Raw genomic sequence first — 21,853 nt, 5'->3', positions numbered from 1 at the left:
ACCCTAACCCTAGCGAGAGAATGCGGTCGCCCTGGCGATCGCATCCTATCGGCCGTAGCGCTTCGAGACTTGGTGGACCATTTGTTGCGTCGGATTGAGCCCCGTGGCAACACACGGGTGTTTACCTAATAATAGTAAATTTCTTCAATATTAAATTAGAGTTGGTACGTCCTCCTCAACTCCCATCACCCTGTTCATGCTGGTTCCCCCCACCCCCACACCCACCACCACCACCACCAAAACCTAGATCGATTCGCTCGACCCTCCCTGTTGATCTTTTTCGGTCCACCCTACCTTATTTTTCCTCTCCACGCCCCTCCTCTGGTTTGGAATGATCTAAACTACTTTTTTTCTTGTCTTACTAGAAACTATGTGCTACATTAACTGGACCAAATTTATGAGAACGCAAACCAACCTGTGGTTGGACGGTTAGAGGGACTGTGGTATCCCCAGCCTACCAGGGTTCAAATCATGGTGTGCTCGCATTCATTCCTGGATTTATTTCAGGATTTCCGGTGATGCACATTCAATGGGAGGAGACGTTCCCATCGACGACGAGGCGCTTATGGTGACTTCGTAAATCTCAAGATGATATGTCGACTCAGTATTTCGGAGGTGCTCATAGGGGTAGGATGTGCGTGTGTGCGTTCATAGGGGTGAGTGTATGCGTGTGTATATGAGCGCTTGTGTATGTACTGATGTTCAAAAATATATATTATGAGAACCATCTGATGCATTAACTCAGTCAAAATCAAATCTTGTCAAAACCTTAACTAAAACAAAACTTTCCTTGTCTTTCCATACACATACCCAAATCAAATTAAATCTTAGTAAAACATCAACTAAATCAAAACTTTCATTACCTTCTTCTATCCATAGTCAAATAAAATCAAATCTTATCAAAATATAGAATATGATGGGCGTAAGGTATACATCAGACATGATTGATATTAAACCACTAGAATATGTATACCACTGTTATAAACACGAGCAATTAGGCCTTCCACTATGAAATTGGTGCCGAGTATCTCAAAATCTTGCCACATCATCAACTATGCCCTGAGAAAATATTCGGACACCGCTCCAACAATGTGGGCTTGCAGCATGTGTAAAAATAGGACCCACACTTGCATAAAAAAGTGGTCGGCTCAGCCGCCTTTCCTTCACACATAAAGCTAAAAAAATACTACTTTATTGCATGGAGGAAGTTGGCATCAGAGCAACTAGGTGCTTCGGTTTTCTAATTTTTTCCTATGGCACCAACCGGATAATGAAGGCATTGCTTTTGCCATACATAGTGAAGGGCCTTAGTAGCTAGTAAAAAATAGAGCGAGAGTGGGCCGATTTTTCTTCTTCTTCTTTGAAACTAAGGATACCTTTGACTCAAAGGATTTTCATATGAATTTGAAGGATTATAATCTTTGAGAATTTTTCTCATGTTGGTTGTTTGATTCATAGGACTGAATCTTGTAAGAATTTTTCTACAATTTTTTGTGTGCTATTTCCTATAGAATTTCTAGCATCCACTCAAATCTGTTTGAAAGAATCCTTATAAATATTCCTTATCTTTCTTTATATAAGGTGTATTTTTTATGGCATGGTGACCAAGACACAAAAATTTAAAATATTTGAGATCAAATTACCCTTGGATAATTTGTTGGTTTGCGAAAAGTAAATCAATTAGTCAAGGAAAGGAAGATATACATGCAAAATGAGGAGAGAGATATTTCCTTACTACTATATAAGAAGAGATACATTTCTTTTTTCTCGAGGGGTAAGAAATGAATTATGAGGAATTGGAATAAATGCACTGTGGAATTTTATCAGAAAACAAATATACATTCCATGTAACGGTCTGAGGAAATTAATCGGACGGCTGGCGCCCAACCGACGCCTAGTAGCAGGCTCGCAGGCTTTTATTTACGCTGTTCGAAGAGAGAGAAAAAAAGAGTCGTTTATTAGGGCATTGCGTCCCATAGCAACTGCTGGGCGGCGGACTCGTCGGCGAAACCTCCCCGGCGACCGACCTAAACCCTAACCTTCCAATGCCAGCGGCGATGGCCGGCGGTTCAGGCGGCATGGGCAGCGGCCCTCGATCCCTCGATTGCCGCAGCTTCTGGAAGGCCGGCGCGTTCGAGGCCCCCTCCGCCGCCGCCCGCGAGTTCCACGGTCCGTCTTCTCCCCTTCTGGCCATGCTTTCGTTCCGCGAGTTCGACGTGGATCACGTTTCTGATGCTGCTGGCCATTGTCACAGACGTGCTGGAGACAGGGGACTTCGACCGCGCGCGGGTGCACCCCAAGTTCCTCCACACCAACGCGACCTCCCACAAGTGGGCGTTCGGAGGTTGGTGCCCCTCCGCCTCTTGTCCTTTCCGTTCCATTGTTTGTTTTGCTTTTGTGGTGGTCGAGTAGGTGGCGGGGGTTGTTGGGGTTTTACACATTATAAATAAGGGTGAAATCGCTGTTCCAAACTAAGGGGGCTAGCATTTAATAAAGGAAATTAAGAGAAGCTAGGCTTGTTTGACAAAGGGGGACATCAGGTAATAGGAATTGTGATCCTCTACTACTTTGGTGGGGTTGTGCATATTGCACAGCAAATAATGTTGATGTTAATTTTGTTGGATCAAGTGATTCTCAGTTGAAGGGGATTTTATTCGACTGTTCCAAAATCGATGGTGTACATTCATAGTTTCACATGATGTTTATTGGTTTGCTGGCTTGCTGTTTGTACCAGTGATGTGTAGTAGCTTCGCTCCTTAGAATTGCACTTGCAGTTTTTCTCTATCATCTCAGCTTTTGAGTGGATATATAGTAACTTAGTATTATCTAGATCGGTGGCACCGACTGTTGTGATATAAGTACCCGTTTTGCTCTTTAGATCGGAGGCTGCATATGGCATGTCCTTATCATCTCGGGAATATATAAAATAAATTTCTATAACCTGAACTATGGCAATGCAAGGTGGGATAATATTAGTTCTGTTATAATCCCTGCGGTTTTGCGATTCTAGTTGGATAAAGATGGTGTCTCCAGTTATCTAAAACCACAGGATTCCCATGCGTAACAATAAAACCACAGGATTCCCATGCGTAACAATCATATTTTGGTGCTTACTCCTTCAGCGCGAGGGCGGTAAGCTGATTGCTCAGTCAACTGTGTGTTCTCTAGGCTACAGTGTTGAGCATAAGGGATACTGTTGTTGGCATCCCACTCAGCTCCACATGCTTCGATCTGACATTCCTCACCCAGAGCACATTCTAAATCGATTAATTTCTACTCCCACCCAGCTCCACTGTTTCGTGTTCTATGGTACGTTTGTGAGACCATCAGTCGATGCATATTCTTTACTCCAGCTCATTGCAGCCTCAGGTTTACTCTGATGTGACACGGGCATGATCACTCTGATTGCAATGCTATTTTGCCCTAATGTGTGGTCCTTGGGTCCTCTCTGATGGCTTCGAATTCCATGAAGCAGCTGTTCTAGTGAACGACTGCTGTGGCAGAGTTGATGGTGCCTGAGACCACTTGGCTTTGACAGCTTCATGAGGAGTTGGTGTTTAGTTTCTACGCACTTCCTGCATAATCCAATGAAGCATGTGTTCACCAAGCACAAAGGTGTTGGTGCCTCCTACAAGAGATCGAGGGTGTAGTAGTATGATGCCGCTCTTCAAGAGCAATGGCCATTGAAACTTTGTAGCAGATTCCTTAGACTGTATAGGGCCTTCTTTTCTTATTCCCCTGCACATGGACATGTTCATATATTGGCTTTTGATGCATTGAAAATGTTAGATGTCCATTCCAGCAATCATATTTCTCTTTTCATGGCAACTTAGTTGAGATAATTTAGTTTTTGTGCTCTTATCTTTCCATTGATTTCCCTAGCCTAGGCCATCCATTTCTTTTCAAATTCTATTTAAGCGCAGATAATAAAGCAAACACCATGCTGGAACTATTATTGGAAGTAATATGTGCTGGTCTTGTTATTGATCTGTTTACTTGATGATATATTTACATGTGTAAACTTAATCTAAATTCTAAGCAGGTAGCTATAATTCTAAAGCAGAACGCTTCCTGATTACTGGTTTGTCCATTCTGGGCTATTATTGCCTTCAGCAAAATATATTGCGCTTGTCCATCTGAATTTATTGCTTTTACTAATACTAAAGAACACATGCTACTTACAGTCTCTCCTTTGCTCTTCCTGTTCAAGGAAGAATGTAGTTTGGTGACAAGATGCAAATTAGATGTGTTGTTGGAATGTTCTTTTAATTATAATAAGCAGAACAATTAGATGGTGTGCTAATTTCTAACATTTGTTTCTTTATCATACGTGTTACTTGTGCTGCCCTGGTCGGTTTTTCCTAACATTTACTTTCTTGTCCTTTTCTATTGCAGCTATAGCTGAACTTCTTGACAATGCAGTTGATGAGGTTTGCAATATCTGTAGAAGTTCCATACATTTACCTCCAATACTGCTGGCCCCTTAGAATTGCCATAGCCTAGCTTGTTACTGGGCGAATTTTATGAATTGAAATAATTATCTTCTGATATGGTTTCTCAGATTTGCAACGGAGCCACATTTGTAAAAGTGGATAAAAGCATCAATTTAAAAGACAGTAGCCCAATGCTGGTTTTCCAAGGTACCCAGATTCAACGCAAAACATGAAACTGTAATATGATTAGTGGAATAGGTTGATCAATACAATTTCCTTCACCAAGTTCTGCTAACTTGGAGCCACTGTCACAGACGATGGAGGAGGAATGGATCCTGAAGGTGTACGGCAATGCATGAGTTTAGGATTCTCAACCAAGAAATCAAAGACAACCATTGGCCAGTGTATGCATCGTTCTGTTTGAGTTGGAATATTTTATTACTCTACTAATTTATTTCGGCTTTGAAGATGCATAGCCTAGTAATTGAGGAAACTGGAATGGAAAGAATATGTGATAATAATGTTGTTACATTCAGCATACTGCGTACCATCTTAGTGTACTTTAATCCCTTTCAACACCTCGTACATTTATGATATTGTGTTGTACTGTTGAATAGTAGAATAACACACCATTTGATGGAAGTTATGAGAGGCTTGAATAAAGTTCTTACCGGTTAAATGCTCTTCATTTTTCTGTTAGTTTATATGATGATGGTATAGTGTGTAAGCCTGTATGTATGCACTGATTATTTTTCATTCAAGCCTAAAAGGGTAGCTAGGAACCCGGATGTCTAAAGTTAGGTATATGGTTCACCAAATTAAATAATGGAATGGTCCCTCATTGGTAACACGACTTTTTGGACTTATATTCCGCTGTAGTTCTTGGCTCACCTCACAAAAATTAGAATGACCTTTACTTCAATAGTTTAATTGAGGAGATCTGAAGGACTGGAGTATCACCAAAGAACTAGCCATGGACAGGGGTGCGTGGAAGCTTGCTATCCATGTGCCAGAATCATGAATTGGTCGCGAGATCTTATATATTTCACCTCTAGCCTACCCCAACTTGTTGTTGTTACTTTAATAGTTTAATTACCGATTCGCACTCGGTATGAAATAGGTATATGGTTCACCAAATTAAATAATGGACTGATCCCTCATCGGTAACAATATTTTTTAGACCTATATTCCACTGTAGTTCTTGGCTCACCTCACAAAAATTAGAATGACCTTTACTTTAATAGTTTAATTACCAATTCGCACTCGTTATGAGATGTTTCTGCAAATCCAAGCCTAAAGTATATGTTTAGAGTTTTAGTTCAACAAAATATTTAAGAAACTTTATTTTCACCTATTATCTAGCTGCTTAATGCTTCATTTTCCTTTATAAAACATTTGTTATGTCTATCAATTATTAAGTTCCTACCTTTGTTAATACACAGATGGAAATGGCTTTAAGACGAGCACAATGAGACTTGGTGCTGATGCAATTGTTTTTACTCGTGCAATCCGTGGGAGGTTAGATAATCTTCATTCCAGTCATTATTGATTTGTTTCTAATTTTTTATGGCATTTGTTGGATTATGTGTATTTATCAGTGATTAACACAATTTCTTTCTCCTGCAGTAATGTTACCTTGAGTGTTGGCTTGCTCTCATACACTTTCTTGAGGAGAACAATGAAGGATGACATAGTTGTCCCTGTGGTATGTCATGTTGGACTAGTACTTTAGTAGTGTATTGTTCTTGCGGCTTTCTCTTAGCAGCTGACATTTTCTATCACTGTTACAGCTCGATTTTCAAATCCAAGATGACCACATTGTACCTTTGATGTATGGTTCACAAGGTGATTGGGATAGTAGCTTGAAGATAATACTTGATTGGTCCCCCTTTTCTTCAATGGAAGAACTGCTACAGCAGGTGGCATTCGTCCCAGACAGTATTTAGTCCATTCCCCAGTCGTATTTTGAAATCAAGTAGTGAGTTTTCACTATCAGTATATTTGATTTTTCATGAATGAGTTAGCCAAATATTTTAGGTGCAAAGGCAGGATTCTGATATTAAAGGTACAGATATGTCGTGTCTCTTTTCAGCTCACATATAAAATTGATCAAATTTTTTCAACAAACTATGATAAAATATTTATAGTTATCTATTTTGATTTTGATGGAACTTCCATCATTTAGCATATATATTCAAGAAAACTGAAAATATGTAGAAGAAATAGAGTTCTTTTTTTTTAAAAAAAATTAGATGAAAAGCAGCAATTGAGCATCTTAGTGCGTCGTATATATGTTTTAGAAGCCTCCAAGCTCTCCCTCAAAACAAATCCATGTTAGGCAAGGCAAGGCAAGGGTGGGTAAGTGAACCAAAGATGTATTGATATTCATAGACTTGCGCTGTTGTCATAATCCAGATTGGCACGCTGGAGCTGATCCATACACATTTTCCTTCAGCGGTCTGCTCTCGTTTAGGCAACATCGGACTCAAAATATTGTCTATAGAGCAAACTAACAACAAATGGAATACTTCTAGTTTTGCAATTCTAGCCTTAATTTCTTTATTCCAAAATGGCGTCGTGAATGGTTTTTTGATGCTATATAACACATATATGCTTTACTTTAGTTGGGGTTCTTTAATGGCTAGTTTAGGCGATTATCACATTTTCTGAATCTATACCCTGACCATAACAACTGCACAGTGATGTATACCTAGGCAACTGACTCTTTAAATGTGCATATATTGATAATTTCCTTGTCTGTTCAGTTCAAGGATATTAAGAGCCATGGAACTAAGGTGGTGATATACGATCTATGGATGAATGATGATGGCCTTTTAGAACTTGACTTTGATGATGATGATGAGGTAAATATTCCTGCAGTTTATGTTTCAAGTACAACACATTACCTTCACATTCTTGTAGAGAATATTTAAACAAGCATTTGAACTTGTTTTATGAAGCAAACATTGTTGCTGACGGGAATCCTGGGATTTTAGATAATTAACTACGCCACCTTTATCCTGTTAGCATCACAAACTAGGGGAGACTAGAGCAGAACTATTTTCCCATGTACAGTAGACTGTTGCCCTCCCAGGTAAATTTCTCTACCATTTTAGAAGCCTGAATTGGTGTTGACATCGGTGGAGGTGTTGTATGCTGCTCCCTTCTCCATCCCACCCGTCCCATAACAACTAGCATCTACAAGCGGGCCCCAAAACCTGTGCTGTTCCTTGCTCTCTTACGTCTTCGTTGATCTTCTAATAAATCGGAAATAACTACGCAAATGCGCTAGCGGCAAAGGGGAAGGCCCTACAGAAAATTATGAAGTGGACCAGGCCCGCTCAGGGAGTAATGAAGTTAAACGTTGATGCTAGTTTCCATTCGGATACTGGGGCGGGAGGTATTGGAGCTCTGCTGCGGGACTGCAATGGAATATTTGCTGGGGCATCCTGTTCTTATAAAGAGCTTGCTTTGGAGTTTGGACGTAGCTTCCATGGAGGCATGTGCCCTTCTCGAAGGACTGCGTCTTGCTGATGAGATGGTGACTCACTCGCTGGCCGTTGAATGTGACTCAATGGAAATTGTACAGGCCATGCTGGATCCATCAGAATACCGTGCTCTGTGAGCTGTGATTACTGATGATTGTCGGAGGTTGATGACTTCTTTCGGCAAGGCGACGATTGTGCATTGTGCCCGGGAAAGCAATGCCGCAGCGCACAGGGGGAAACTTTGTATGGAATGGCGTGATCATCCTCCTGACTTCTTGATCCCCTCTCTTGTAACAGACATGATTATTGTTTAATAAATTTCACCGAAGTTCAAAAAAACAAAACAAATCGGAGTAACTAGGCTGTTCCTTGATTTTCCTAATAATCAAAAAATGAGGCCATGCTGCCCATTTCTCCTAAACCAAGCCTGTGTCTTTGAAGTATTCCTTTTGTTCGCTGCTGCCTGCTGGGATGGAGACATGTCCAGTGAGACCGCACTACCCACATCTACCAAACCAAACAAGGCCATGCTACCAATGTTTCTCTCTGTTTGCCGTCGCCTGCCATGCCGCTGACATGTCCACCAAGGGGCACTGATCCATTGAGATCATGATGAGCAGCAAATATGGCAAACCTCTGAGCCCACCCTCGTGTGCATTGCCATTCAGCATGGTTGATAGGCAACGTATGGCTGACAAAAGCAATGGTCGCTTCATCCGGTTAATCCTGCTTTCGAAAAACAAACGGAAATCGTGCATAATGCAAATGAAGAATGATTTTCTGTTTCATGCCTGTGGAAACCACCTTGCTGATCTGTGCAATGTCAAGGGAATAGGGAATAATTTTCCATGAGTCGCATGCTCTCTGCGGAACTGATGTTCATTCTAGGAAACTATCTGTGCGTACAGAAGCACGTGTACTGTTGTTGTATTCTTATAGCAGAGTAGGCTACTTGTGCATGTGTTCACAATTTTATGGGAAATCAACAATTGAGCATGAATTGTTGTTGTTCTTTACTTGAAAAATATGGCTGCATTTCACATTTAGACAGGTACATATTAGATCATGAGACAATAAAATAGTGTTATTTAAAACTTGAGTTGTGGCAGAGCATGGCGACATGCCTTCATACCACTCTACCATTCTTGTACTGATTGAAATGCTTATACCTTGTTGCTCAATTTCAGGACATATTACCACTCTACCATTCTTGTACTGATTGAAATGCTTATACCTTGTTGCTCAATTTCAGGACATATTACTTAGAGATCAAGCTAAAGCTACTGCGGGGACGACGAAGATCCAAAAAGAAATTATTGAGCAACATATATCCCACAGACTCAGATTCTCTTTGCGAGTAGGTTTTATTTCTGTACATTCTATTCTTTTTCCTATCTGCATATGACTAGTAATTTTTGTTTGTCAATTTACAGGCGTATACTTCCATCCTTTATCTTAAGAAGTATGCAAACTTCCAAATTATATTAAGAGGAAAAGTGGTTGAACATATAAACATTGCTCATGATCTGAAGTTCAAGAAAATATTTACTTACAAGCCTCAAGTCACGCATGATTCTCAAGTGGTAAGTAAATGTGTATAACAGGCACATGGATTTGTATTTCCGAGCACATGTGCTCTCATTATTTTGACAAATTTAAAATGTGGGGTTTAAAGTTTGAAAATATCTTCCCAAAGAAACTTGCATGCCAGTATGTAAAGAGTGACTATGTATTTGTAACATTCTGTAAAAAAGCTGAGTTGGTTTGTCCTCAAACACTAAAGTTCCAAGAAAAACTTGCATATAGATATTAGAATGGCCTATGTATTTGCATCATTTGGTGAAAAATATTTGATTTTAATTAACACTAAAGTGACAAGCCTGCCAAAAGGTTTATATGCTCTATGTTTTTCACATAGGCCAAAAAATTTAAAATTCTGCTCGAAACTTTGCAGCTGCTAATGATACTCAACCATTTTACATGCGTGTTTTTTTTTTCAAATCTTACATAAGCACGAGATTTTTTTAGCAGGGCTCAGGTTGCACACTTGAGGTTATCATGTATAAATTGTCATAGTCATTTGGCCTCACCTTGTGGTTATCGTTTACAGTAGTCATTTCTTCCATGTGCTACTCTATTTCAGAATAGTCTGCATTTAATGCCATTGATACTTTGCTAATTGTTATCATGCTATGTCGGCTTTCCTCTCCGATTCCATTATGTCGTCTGTTCGAGCACATTGTAGTTACAGAAACAGTCACTTTTGTTTAAAACTGCATTTTGACTGAAACTGTAGGTCTCAGTGAAGGTAGATGTCGGATTTGCCAAGGAGGCGCCAGTTTTGGGCATTTTTGGGATGAATGTCTACCATAAAAATCGACTAATAATGGTAACCACTCTATCCAGTTCTGGGATGTTTGTTTGTTTTTTTCCCTATTATATGTTATATTAAGCTGCTTGAATCTCAACATGTAAGCACAGTTTTTTGTCCTGCAGTCTAGTGAGAACTTATTGTTCTCCAATGGATCGGTGTGCCAGACTGACTAGATTAGATGTACTGGCTGTAACACTTAGTGGACCATTTTTTAATCATCATGTAACATAGGTTACTTGTTGCATGCTACTACCTCTGTTCATTAATGTAAGACGTTTTGGCAACTCAATTTGAGCTGCCAAAACGTCTTACATTAGTGAACATAGGTAGTACTTTGCAACAAAGTGCCTTTGTTACGCATTCTCCTCAAGATTTAAGTAGTGAATTCGTGGAATACTAGAATGGTGAAAGGATTCTTCTGTAATCACTACTAATACTTGCTTTTGTGTGTGAGAGTGATCATTTTTAGAAAGCATGCATGTGCATGTGGTCCCCGTTGATGTCTTCTTACTGGTATAGAGGAACAGAATTCTAAGAAATTTGTTTTGTTCATTGCAGACAATGGTAGTGAGTATTTAAGTCGATGCTAAGTCATTTTCGGGACTTAGAATGTAATGCAGATAGATGCTAATATCGGATTCTACAACCAGTGATTTCCCTCTTATCTTCCTATTGAAACATTGATAATTCCATAGCGTTATTGACTTATTATATTTGTATCTGATAGTAGCAAAAAGCAAAAATGTTATCAATATTTTCCGGCATGTGTCTAGTTGCCACAGTAATGTGACTAACCAAATTCAGTTTAATTCATAATGGATTTGTAAGTGCTAATCCATTTTCAAGACTCAAGCATTTTTCTTTGAGAAAAGGATAAGCATCGTGACTCTTTGTATCATAGATCTGAGAAAATGTTATGTATAAGCCTAAGCCCCAACAGCTGGAAAACCAAAGAAGGCCCTATAGTTAATAAAAGCAGCTGCAATTTACTTGCACCTGCTGTAACCCGATACTTCGCCTCTGATTTGATCGTCTCGAGGAGGTCACTTGAAGGCAAAGGTAGCGCTGTGAAAGATAAATGCACTCCTTTGCTTCCAGATTCACCAAGCAGTGAGCTGGATGAAGGAGCAAGTCCCATGCCTCAGGCTGGACGGGGTGATCCGATCACAGCCTTACACCAGGCGGCGAACACAGCGCTGGCCTCCTCTGGGGGGCTGATCCAAGGCAGTGCCTCATCCTGTAATGGCGGAAAAGTTACAAATATTTCTTGCATCTGCGGTCTCTATCCTAACTTTCTTCCTGTTTTTTTTGTTGTTGAACATGATGAGTTGAGATGTCAAAATGTGTATCACTGTTCAGCATACGTTTTTAATACCATATTAAGGTTCTGAGCTATATAATACCATATTAAGGTTCCGAGCTGGAGCTTACCATCGAAAATGGTACAATTTTAGCAATTCAGTTGTTGCAATACATGGTCCGGAACATTTTTTGTGTACAAAAAAACGTCGGCATAACAAGTTGGCCAAAACTTATTTTCTTTATTAAAAAATAATCCTTTGCAGCCCTTCTGGAAGGTTCTTCAGGAAGGATCTAGCAGAGGCAGGAGTGTTGTAGGTGAGTTTTATATGTTAAATACTTTCAGAAGTGTTACTTCAATTATTTTTCTCTGGGCTGACACTCATCATGGTGTAGGTGTACTTGAGGCAAATTTTATTGAACCGGCACATGACAAACAGGATTTCGAGAGGACTCCACTATTCATTCGTTTGGAAACAAAACTTAGACAAATTATCATTGAGTACTGGTATGTGTCTTGGGATGCTCAATCTGAAAAAAAGATGCCTGTATTCTCTATCCTTATTAAGGAGATTAGAACCGCATTTTAAATACTTGAACAAGCTTCATATTAAAAGAAGAAACATGTTGCTGATCTCTTTTGTTGTATCTAGTGCTTTTTTGTTTTGTTTTATTAAACTGTTTACTGTTGGGTCAATACCTGGGATTGGGAAGTGAACTGTGTTTGCTGTTACCACACCACATATACTGTATCTTGTGTGGTAATACCACATACCATGGGTATTTTGCATGCTGCCGTTTGTCCTCATTCTGCTTTGTATAATGTAGTTTCCTGCAATAATGGTGTTTTGGCAGGAAAAACAACTGTCATTTGATAGGTTACCAGCCAATGAATCCACAATTAAAAACACAGTATAAGGCTGCCGAACGTTCAGGTGGTCCTGGACATCAGTTTCAGCAGAAATCATCGACTGCTCAGAGGATTGGAGCGCATTCATCATTGACTGCTCAGAGGATTGGAGCGCATTCATCAAATTTGCTACCGGAAACATATGATGATGCAGCAGTCTTTGGACTGAGAACTAATGGTGCAGGTATAAGACAAGCTCTATACAATGCTTCCTTTTTTTTGCCTTCAATCGTTATACAAAAATGTGAGTTCATGCTGTGTGCTAAGCTGCCAAAAGGTATTTCACTCTCTTCCGGTCCTACTTGGATTCATGCAGTTTCAGAAAGTTTGAAGTGAGAAATAATTCTTACTTGAAATGTGATTCTCTGTTTAGCTTTTCTTGAACTTAAAGGTCTTTGTGCAACTAATTAATGCTGTACAATACTGAATAAAAATCTTGTGATGCCCTGTTACCCTGTCAGGGCAAAAGCTACTGGTCTGGTTGTCAAAAGAAAGGACAAGAGCATGTCACTTATTTTTTCTGATCAAAATAAGCTTGTTCAAATTGTTTTAGAACATTTGTTTAGAATTGTTTGTGCATGAAGAAGGTAAATCCTGTGGTGGAAATATAGACAAGTTATTTTATTTAGAGCTAGGTTCTGATGATCTTGTGAAGTATTTGGTGGTACGCAGATATTGTTTTCACTTTCTTAACATATGACGACCAGAGCACCCTAACTTTTTTTTGCGTGTTTCCGAATACGAGTGTTCGAACAAGTGATGTCGACACCGATGACTTCCCGATTAAGATAGGACTGCATCAGGGGTCAGCTTTGAGCCCTTATCTTTTTGCATTGGTGATGGATGAGGTCACAAGGGATATACAAGGAGATATCCCATGGTGTATGCTCTTTGCGGATGATATGGTGCTAGTTGACGATAGTCGAACGGGGGTAAATAGGAAGTTAGAGTTATGGAGACAAACCTTGGAATCGAAAGGGTTTAGGCTTAGTAGAACTAAAACCGAGTACATGATGTGCGGTTTCAGTACTACTAGGTGTGAGGAGGAGGAGGTTAGCCTTGATGGCCAGGTGGTACCTCAGAAGGACATCTTTCGATATTTGGGGTCAGTGCTGCAGGGGGATGGGGGTATTGATGAAGATGTGAACCATCGAATCAAAGCCGGATGGATGAAGTGGTGCCAAGCTTTTGGCATCCTCTGTGACAAGAGAGTGCCACAAAAGCTAAAAGGCAAGTTCTACAGGACGGCGGTTCGACCCGCAATGTTGTATGGCGTTGAGTGTTGGCCGACTAAAAGGTGACATGTTCAACAGTTAGGTGTGGCGGAGATGCGTATGTTGAGATGGATGTGTGGCCACACGAGGAAGGATCGAGTCCGAAATGATGATATACGAGATAGAGTTGGGGTAGCACCAATTGAAGAGAAGCTTGTCCAACATCGTTTGAGATGGTTTGGGCACATTCAGCGCAGGCCTCTGGAAGCTCCGGTGCATAGCGGACGGCTAAAGCGGGCGGAGAATGTCAAGAGAGGGCGGGGTAGACCGAATTTGACATGGGAGGAGTCCGTTAAGAGAGACCTGAAGGATTGGAGTATCACCAAAGAGCTAGCTATGGATAGGGGTGCGTGGAAGCTTGCTATCCATGTGCCAGAGCCATGAGTTGGTTGCGAGATCTTATGGGTTTCACCTCTAGCTTACCCCAACTTGTTTGGGGGCTTTGTTGTTGTTGTTGCCGAATACGAGAATCCACTCACCTTATAAATGTTGTTATTGTATTCTTTATTCATGCTTGTTCTATTTTATTTTATCCAGGTTCTGGTTTGCAATTTTCTGGCCAAGCACAAGAAAACAGTACGAATTCAGCAGGCTTGGAAGAGGTTTGCACCTTTTAGTCTTTCAATTTGGTCATGTTCTAAATTTACTTGTTTCCTTTCTTGGACCCCAATGTAGCTCTTGTTGACAATAACATGCCATCTGTGTCCCCAATCTCTTCACAAGTTCCCGAGTCACTGCTCCCTTGATATCATTTTCTGCTGTAATGCAAAAAGGCTTATATAATGTGCACAGCCCATTGGCTATGTTTTGGCACTAGATGGGAGTGTTTACTCTTTGCGGTTTAGCATGATGGCTAATATAATGTTAAATTCCTATGTTATGCTATGCTTGATTACTCTTTTCACATGCACCTATCTGATCACTACTCTTTTTATTTTCATTTGTGGCATTTAGGATCTAGTCAATATTGCCTCTGATGGTGAACTTGATCCTAATTTCATTGAGAAGCTGAGTGATGAAAACATTTCTCTGTTCACAAGGTAATTTCTTGATGATGGTTGATGAATTTATGTACATGGGAGAATATTTATGTACATGGGATATATTTATATATATAGGACAAATTTTATCTACCACCAGTGGTAGTTACCACCACTTGAGTTTTATATGTTGTATGTAGTATCTGTCAAAACCGAGAGTATATACGTGTAGTATGTAGTATATAACGATGTTTAGGTGGTATATATACTACTTTTTAGGTAGTATGTATCATATTTTAAGCATACTCTTTTTTACGTACAGATATGTACGTATTTCATAAATATAACAAAAACCATGGGCTCATATACAATTTTTTCATGTAACTTGTTTTGAAATATCTTATATATAGTATATGAACATATTTAGAATGATAAAGTAGTATATAAGGTACCACATGGTAGTATATGAGACATGTGGGGTAACTACCTCCGGGTGGTAGGATGGATTTTTCCTACATATATATATATATATATATATATATATATATATATATATATATAGAGAGAGAGAGAGAGAGAGAGAGAGAGAGAGAGAGAGAGAGAGAGGGAGGGAGGGAGGGAGGGAGGGAGGGAGGGGGGGAGGGAGGGAGAGGGGGAGGGGGAGGGAGGGAGGGAGGGAGGGAGGGCTATAATCTCCTGAATAGATTTTGTAATTAAATGTGTTCAAAATTCCTGTTTTGTTGTCAACATAATGTTGTTGTTTGTTTGTTATGTCTTTTTCCTCTATTTTGCATAAATCTAATTGCACCATCAGTTCTTTAGTTTATTCAGCTGTGTGTGAGTGACTGGTCTGTGAGAGTTTTGACCCTTCTGTTTAACTTATTTCGATGCCAGCATCCATTTTTTTTTCTTTTCTAAAACTTTGGGTATCCTTTCTTCTCCGAGGTGGTTTTTCTGGCTTGGTGGAACATTTGGCTCATTAGAAATGGTAACGTTTTTAGACAAAATTTCTTAAATTGCACTGATACGGATTCGTGTATCAGTATCAGGGTGATACGGATATGTAAATACATCATTTTCAGAAGTGCCAATATTGATATGCTTGACTATTTTTTAAAATAATAATGATAAATATGTTATCAATTAAGTATCAAGCCATTTAGCATGTATTTAGTCGGTGCAGTCCATTAACTTATTCATTATTCCAACAAAAGCCAAGAACCAACAGCCAAACTGTAGCAGCAAGTTAGCAAACATAAAAAAGTTAAGTTAAGAGAAAGGGAAGAGGAAATCAGCAGCCTATCATTAGATAAAAATCTATAGGATAGTGGGGGATAGTGGGAATCAGCCGGCACTGCTAGAGCCTGAGAGGTATCAGGGACATATCGGTAATGAATCAGTATCAGATATAGATACGCTGATTGCTGAGAGTATCCTGTATGTTAGCATACATTACAAAATTAATGTTAACAATATTACATGAATTGCATGTCTAGGGAAACCACAAACTTCAACTGCAGAATATTTTATTTTGAAGCTACTAAATTGGCTGGTTGTTGCTACACTTTAGTTGTTTGCTATGTGTGAGGTAATTAGTGCTACCTCGAAATGTGGTGACATTCTTTTTAAGTGCCACGAGCCAAGCTACTATAGCCCTTAAATGATAGTTTATGCATGACACCTTGGCATGTAATTGTATCGATAGGACTTGGTGATTGTTTGTGTTGTTTGAGATCACTCTTACCATTGTTGCATACTGAACCTAGAAGTACTCCTTTCAGGCGCGAGGAGCTTAAACAACGAGATACACAATTGAAGCAGACGGTATGTCATACCATTCAAAGTAATCAGCTAATAGCTAGCGTTTTATGTTGCTATAAAATCAGAATTGTTCTTTTGTAGATTTTGGAGTTGGAGCATGAACTAGAGGAAACAAAAAGGAAATGCTCTCAGCTTTCTACTGAGCTGCAGGTGCGGAAGAGCCAGCAGCAGCTCCCGTACATGTGAAGGTTAGTTTGGCTACTTCTGACATATTCTTCTCTGTAAGTTCTTAACAACTTGTCTATACCTTTGTTAATTTCAGAAATATAAATATACTAAAACACCATGCAATAAATTGATCTTTGACTTTGCTCAACCTTCAATTTGCAACTTTGACCATTTTTCAGTTAGTTTTCAATGATAAATATAAGTTTTACTGCAGACTTTCTAAAGCTCGTCTATTTTGGAACAGAGTTAATACTTTAATCACCTGTCGACATCCGTCTTGGTTGAGCCTTGAGAGTCCAGTTCTGCGTTGTAGTTTCCAACCCGGCGCTTACTCCCTACATGTAGGGTTAGAATTGCTTTTATAAGTACCTGATTCTTTCTTTTTCTGCAAAACCTAAACGGACAGGAGTTATGGTAATTCATTGAGCAGAAAATAGTTATCCTGTTTGCTACAGAGTTAAGAAATTTCTAAATGAGTACACTCGAGAACATGACTTGCATACCCGTTTGATTTTATTCTATGACCCCAAAACATAGCTCAGATCTGAGTAACTCTTTTGTTGCATTCTTCTCTTTTTTTGAAATCATTTCTTTCAGTTCCATTTTGGCAAAGCTTGATCTGGTTTGTCATTACTTAGCCATCTATAAAGAGGCGCTTTGGTTTAGCCTCCAAAACGTTGTGGCTAACCATACACCAAACGAAGCATGGTTGGCAAGGCACCAATGCCAACCATGACTGATGATGAATCCAATAATATGGTCTCCTCCATCTGCAATACAAGAACATGGACTTAAAGTAGGCCTGCTACCTTGCTCTGTTCATGTTAATCAGATTAGGAAGAAAGACATGGAATTTAAAGAATGTCGGTAGTGAAAAAAAAGGTGAGAGCAAGCTAACATTGACTAAGTGGTACTCCGTCAAATTTTTGAAAAAGGTAAAATCCATATCGTTGATGGAAGACGCGTCATTTTACCTAAGCATAACATAATGATTTATGGGCAAACAACAGGCTCACCATATGGGGTGCTAGTATAATCTTGCATGTTGGGAGTTGTTGCTTACGCTGAGTAATAAATGCATGATCTTTGGAAGTTGTTTGAACTAAAAAGAAAACATAAAAGGGTATACAAAGGAAAATGAAAGAATTATAGGCTTACCTTGTTGGGCCTAACCCCAGCTTTACCCAGCCGTGCATAGCCCATCCCCTGAACCGTTGTAGCTGCGTGGCGTTGTCTCAAGAAAAAACTACTCCTGCAGTCCTGTGATTTGTGCGCCCTGCGATGAATTCCTCCTGCGAAGCGCATCGGCACGCCCTTTCGCTCCTCAGAATATGAGCTCATATAGCAGCCTTAGTTTCATGGAGAACGCCGACGGCTTTTGGTTCGTGTCGCCGCCACCGTTCGTCCGCGCCACAGCCGGCGACCACCCCAAGCATCTCCCCGCCTCGCTCCCCGCCTCACTCCCCTGGAAGTCCTCTGATGAACCTCCAACATTCCATCGATCTCCTCCAAGGCGTCACCCCAGACCGTTCCCGAGGCGATCTCCTCTGCCATCCGTTGGCATTGTCAACGGCCTCGTACCCGTTCTCCTCCGCTGCTTCATTTTCCTTCCTGTTCGTGTGCTCCTCCGGAAGAAGGACCGATGACTTGATTCTTCAAGATCTTTCGATTAAGAGTGCTTCTCATTCTCTTATCATTGATTCCCAAGGTGGCCTCCCATATTCCATGCTACTTGCAAACATATTTGAATCGGTGGGATTTAGTATTAGGGATTGAGGTGGTACTTTAATAGATTAACCAATTCACTTATATCAGCGCAATGCGTGCTAGCTCAGTTGGCTACCGACTTAGTAGTGAATGGGAGGTCGTGAGTTCAACTCCCAACACAAGCATATTCCCAATCTACTTGCGCAAGGCGTGCTAGCTTGGCTACCGGCTTAGGTAGTGAACGGGAGGTCACGAGTTCAACTCCCGACACGAGCATATATTTTTGCCTCCTCTCCCAAACTGTAGCCAGACGGGCCACTATAGGTGGGCCGGCTTCGTCCCGAATTGAGGCCAGGGCAGTGACGGGACTGCGGATTGGGCCACAACACCAGGCTGCGGGTGACTGACTGAGGCCAGGCCGGTGACGGGACTGCGGGTTGATTTCTACAAAGGTCAGGGACTCTTTTTGTTGCAAAATGTCACTGCGGACCAAGAATTAGCAGGTATAGATTGGCTACCTGATCTGTAGAAATTTGGAACACAAATCGCTAACCAAACAACCTAACCGTACTGAAGGAACCTAGTCATGCTTATTAAACATTGGTCTATGCTCTTTGTAGTTTCTCTGAACACCGAATATGTTTGAACCTGAAATTTACAGGATGATATGTAGTTGTAGCGCTTTTGAAAAAAAAAGATTGTCTTGGTGTTGACTTGGATGTGGTGTCCACTAGTGTTATTTGCACCCTTGCCCTAACAAATAAAGAAGTTCCATACTTGCCAAAAAAATTCTGCTTAGGTTGGATCCTTGCATTTAGATTTCGGGTTGCAAATTGCTAGGTTCACTGTATTTATATTAAAAAGGTTAGTACCTTGACTTGCAATGATTTTTAGGGATGTAAGTGGACGCATCCGCGGCATCCTTGAACACCTGCATTTGTTTATTTTGCTTATTAGCCTGATTTTTGTATTAGCTTGATTTTTAAAGCAACATTGATTAGCTTATTTTGCCCAGACGGCCGCGGGTGCCACGGATGCGTCCACTTACATCCTTATTAATTTTTAACTCCGACAACTTAAGAATGTGAAGGGAATTCTAGGTCTAAGTGAATACTAACGATTATTTAGGGCACTGAATGATGAAGATTTTTGTGCTGTCAGCAGCTTAACCGAAAATCTCCATCATTGCTGATCACTCTTATGGGTCTTTGAAATGAAATCACCATCTTCTTTGGTTTGAGGGACGAAATGAGCTGGTGCAGCACTAATTGCAATATAATGTTCAATGAAGGTGGGGAGTAACTTACCAACTTATCTAGGACCAGTGCATTCCTTGAATCGAACATGCCCATGTATTTCGATGACCAGGGGTGTGTTTGATTCATGCCCAAGCCAACCCTACCAAAATTTTGGTGAAGTTGCATTTGAAGTAGGCAAACGGCATGTGCACATTTTTGTGGGGCTATTATCAAAAAAACTGTACATGACCTAAAAAAATGGGCACAAATAAACATACCCCAAATAGTAACCCATCTTGCCTCTCTTAATTTTCCTTGGTTCAAATTCTAGTGCGAATGAACCCAGTGATTTCTTGAGGTGCTGTAAATGCAATTACTTGTCCATTGTCTTCGACAAATGACACGATAAGCATATTAAAATGCACATCGATAATATTGAGGAGCCAGAATTTCTGTGTCTAATACCTTAGGCATATATTTGCCGGTAGTGCCAGACGCTGTGACCATTTTAATTGTTTCAAATGATCACATATGCTTAAGGTTTGTGACTCAAATAGTTGATTGAATTTTGTGCAAGTACAAAAGGCATTCTTGATTTATCCTTGGAATCCATAGCAGTAGAATGTTTGGTCAGAGAGGCATTGGTTAAGATAAAATTGTTTTTTTTTCAGGTTACTTCATTAAGGATGCAGAGCAGCGATCAAGGCTAATGAAGAAACCACGGTGTGAAGTGCCGACGTTGTTCATATTCATGCTAATACTAATCTGGGACCACGCTTAGGAGCATTATGAAGTAAACTAACTGTGCGTACAAACAGCATATGGTTATCAGATGTGTATATTTCACGATGTCTGGTTGCTACTGCTGTTCCGGGCACGTGATAGAAAACAATTGAATAATCAAAAACTACCAGTAGTAGTCTTGTCATGAGTAATTTCATTTGGCTATATCAACTTTTACATGTGGCTTAATGTCCGGATTGTTCCATAAGCCAACAACAGGTTAATGAAATAGCCTTGGTTGTGGATGAATTCCAGCAGTGACAAGGAGGTTAACATACATCTCAATCCACCCCAACACGTGCTGTAACACATTTCCACTCCGCAGCACGACGGCCTGGAACGGGAAGTCCAAATCGAATCTAAGGCCAATAAGCGATGTATGTTATCCCAAAGGCCATGGCAAACCCGACGGGCAGCGGCGAAATGTAGCTAAAAAGATTTCCAGCAATGACGCGGCACGCACTCCCCCACCCGCATCACGCCACCATCGTCATGCGCTGACGACAGTCGCTCGTCACGCGTCGCTCCTTTCCAGGATGCTTCCCCCTTGGACTATCCCTCCACACCAAGGAAGCTCATTTGGGAAACTACCATGGATGCACCCGGTGCACGATGCTCAACCGCGCCCGTGCCTGCGGTGCCCACCGATCAGTGTGACGGCCTGCACGAGCACGGCTACGCCTTACCCACCCACCTACGCAGAGCGGCATCACACGATACCACCGCACGCACAGGTAGTCGCCAACCATGATATATAGTACTCCCTCCATCACAGTATATAGGGCGCAGTTTCAAAACCAGATTTTTTCACAATCCCTTTGAAATAGGGCGTACCTCCTTAATTAGGCTATTAATTACTTAGCATTAGTACTCCCGCATGCATGGTTTGGCTAGTGAGAACATGAATTCTTTTGCCTCCCGTATGCAGGTGTGAACATGAGTGCATGTGAGGCATGCAAGTGTGAACATGAACCTACTCCCGCATGCAGTTTCTCCCTCCCTCTCTCCTTCGGCTCCCGCATGCAACATGTATAAAACCGCTGCCATGGAGGTGCAAGGCGTGGTGGAGTTTGCTCTCTTTCAGTTTCTCCTTCTCTCTCTCCTTCGGCTCCCTAGGCTGCTGCCATGAAGGAGGTGCAAGGCGTGGTGGAGGTCGCTGCCATGAAGGAGGTGCAAGGCGTGGTGGAGGTTGCTGCCATGAAGGAGGTGCAAGGCGTGGTGGAGGTTGCTGCCATGGAGGAGGTGCAAGGCGTGGTGGAAGTTCATGCCATGAAGGAGATGGTGCAAGAGCAAGAGATGGTACGCAAAACCTACTCCAACCCGACCTCAACTTGTGAGGTGTGCATTCATCCGGCTTTGTGCCTCAAGTGTGGCATCC

The 21,853-nt window shown here is 40.9% G+C and overlaps 1 protein-coding gene across 2 annotated transcripts; it reads left to right on the top strand.

Moving 5' to 3' along the window:
* Positions 1 to 1,909: 1,909 nt before the first annotated feature.
* On the top strand, positions 1,910 to 20,724 carry LOC123156852 (protein MICRORCHIDIA 1). 2 transcript variants are annotated; one of them, XR_006478468.1, is made up of 21 exons: positions 1,910 to 2,169; positions 2,255 to 2,344; positions 4,396 to 4,430; positions 4,562 to 4,640; positions 4,748 to 4,837; positions 5,876 to 5,951; positions 6,060 to 6,138; positions 6,224 to 6,352; positions 7,199 to 7,297; positions 9,174 to 9,278; positions 9,355 to 9,504; positions 10,218 to 10,310; positions 11,861 to 11,912; positions 11,991 to 12,102; positions 12,450 to 12,688; positions 14,316 to 14,380; positions 14,733 to 14,818; positions 16,540 to 16,582; positions 16,661 to 16,767; positions 16,992 to 17,088; positions 20,364 to 20,724. XR_006478468.1 is itself a non-coding variant. In XM_044575039.1 (20 exons), the coding sequence occupies exons 1-19, from the start codon at positions 2,046 to 2,048 to the stop codon at positions 16,763 to 16,765; spliced, it is 1,851 nt and encodes a 616-aa protein (XP_044430974.1). In that variant the 5' UTR covers positions 1,910 to 2,045; the 3' UTR covers positions 16,766 to 16,767; positions 20,364 to 20,724. The 2 variants fall into 2 exon arrangements, 1 of the variants encoding a protein (XP_044430974.1); XM_044575039.1 differs by lacking the exon at positions 16,992 to 17,088.
* Positions 20,725 to 21,853: the final 1,129 nt, after the last annotated feature.

This window comes from Triticum aestivum, chromosome 7B (assembly GCF_018294505.1).
Source record: "Triticum aestivum cultivar Chinese Spring chromosome 7B, IWGSC CS RefSeq v2.1, whole genome shotgun sequence".
Classification (NCBI taxonomy): Eukaryota; Viridiplantae; Streptophyta; class Magnoliopsida; order Poales; family Poaceae; genus Triticum; species Triticum aestivum.
The sequence above is the reverse complement of the archived record's forward strand: the minus strand, read 5'-3'. Positions and strand labels throughout refer to the sequence as shown.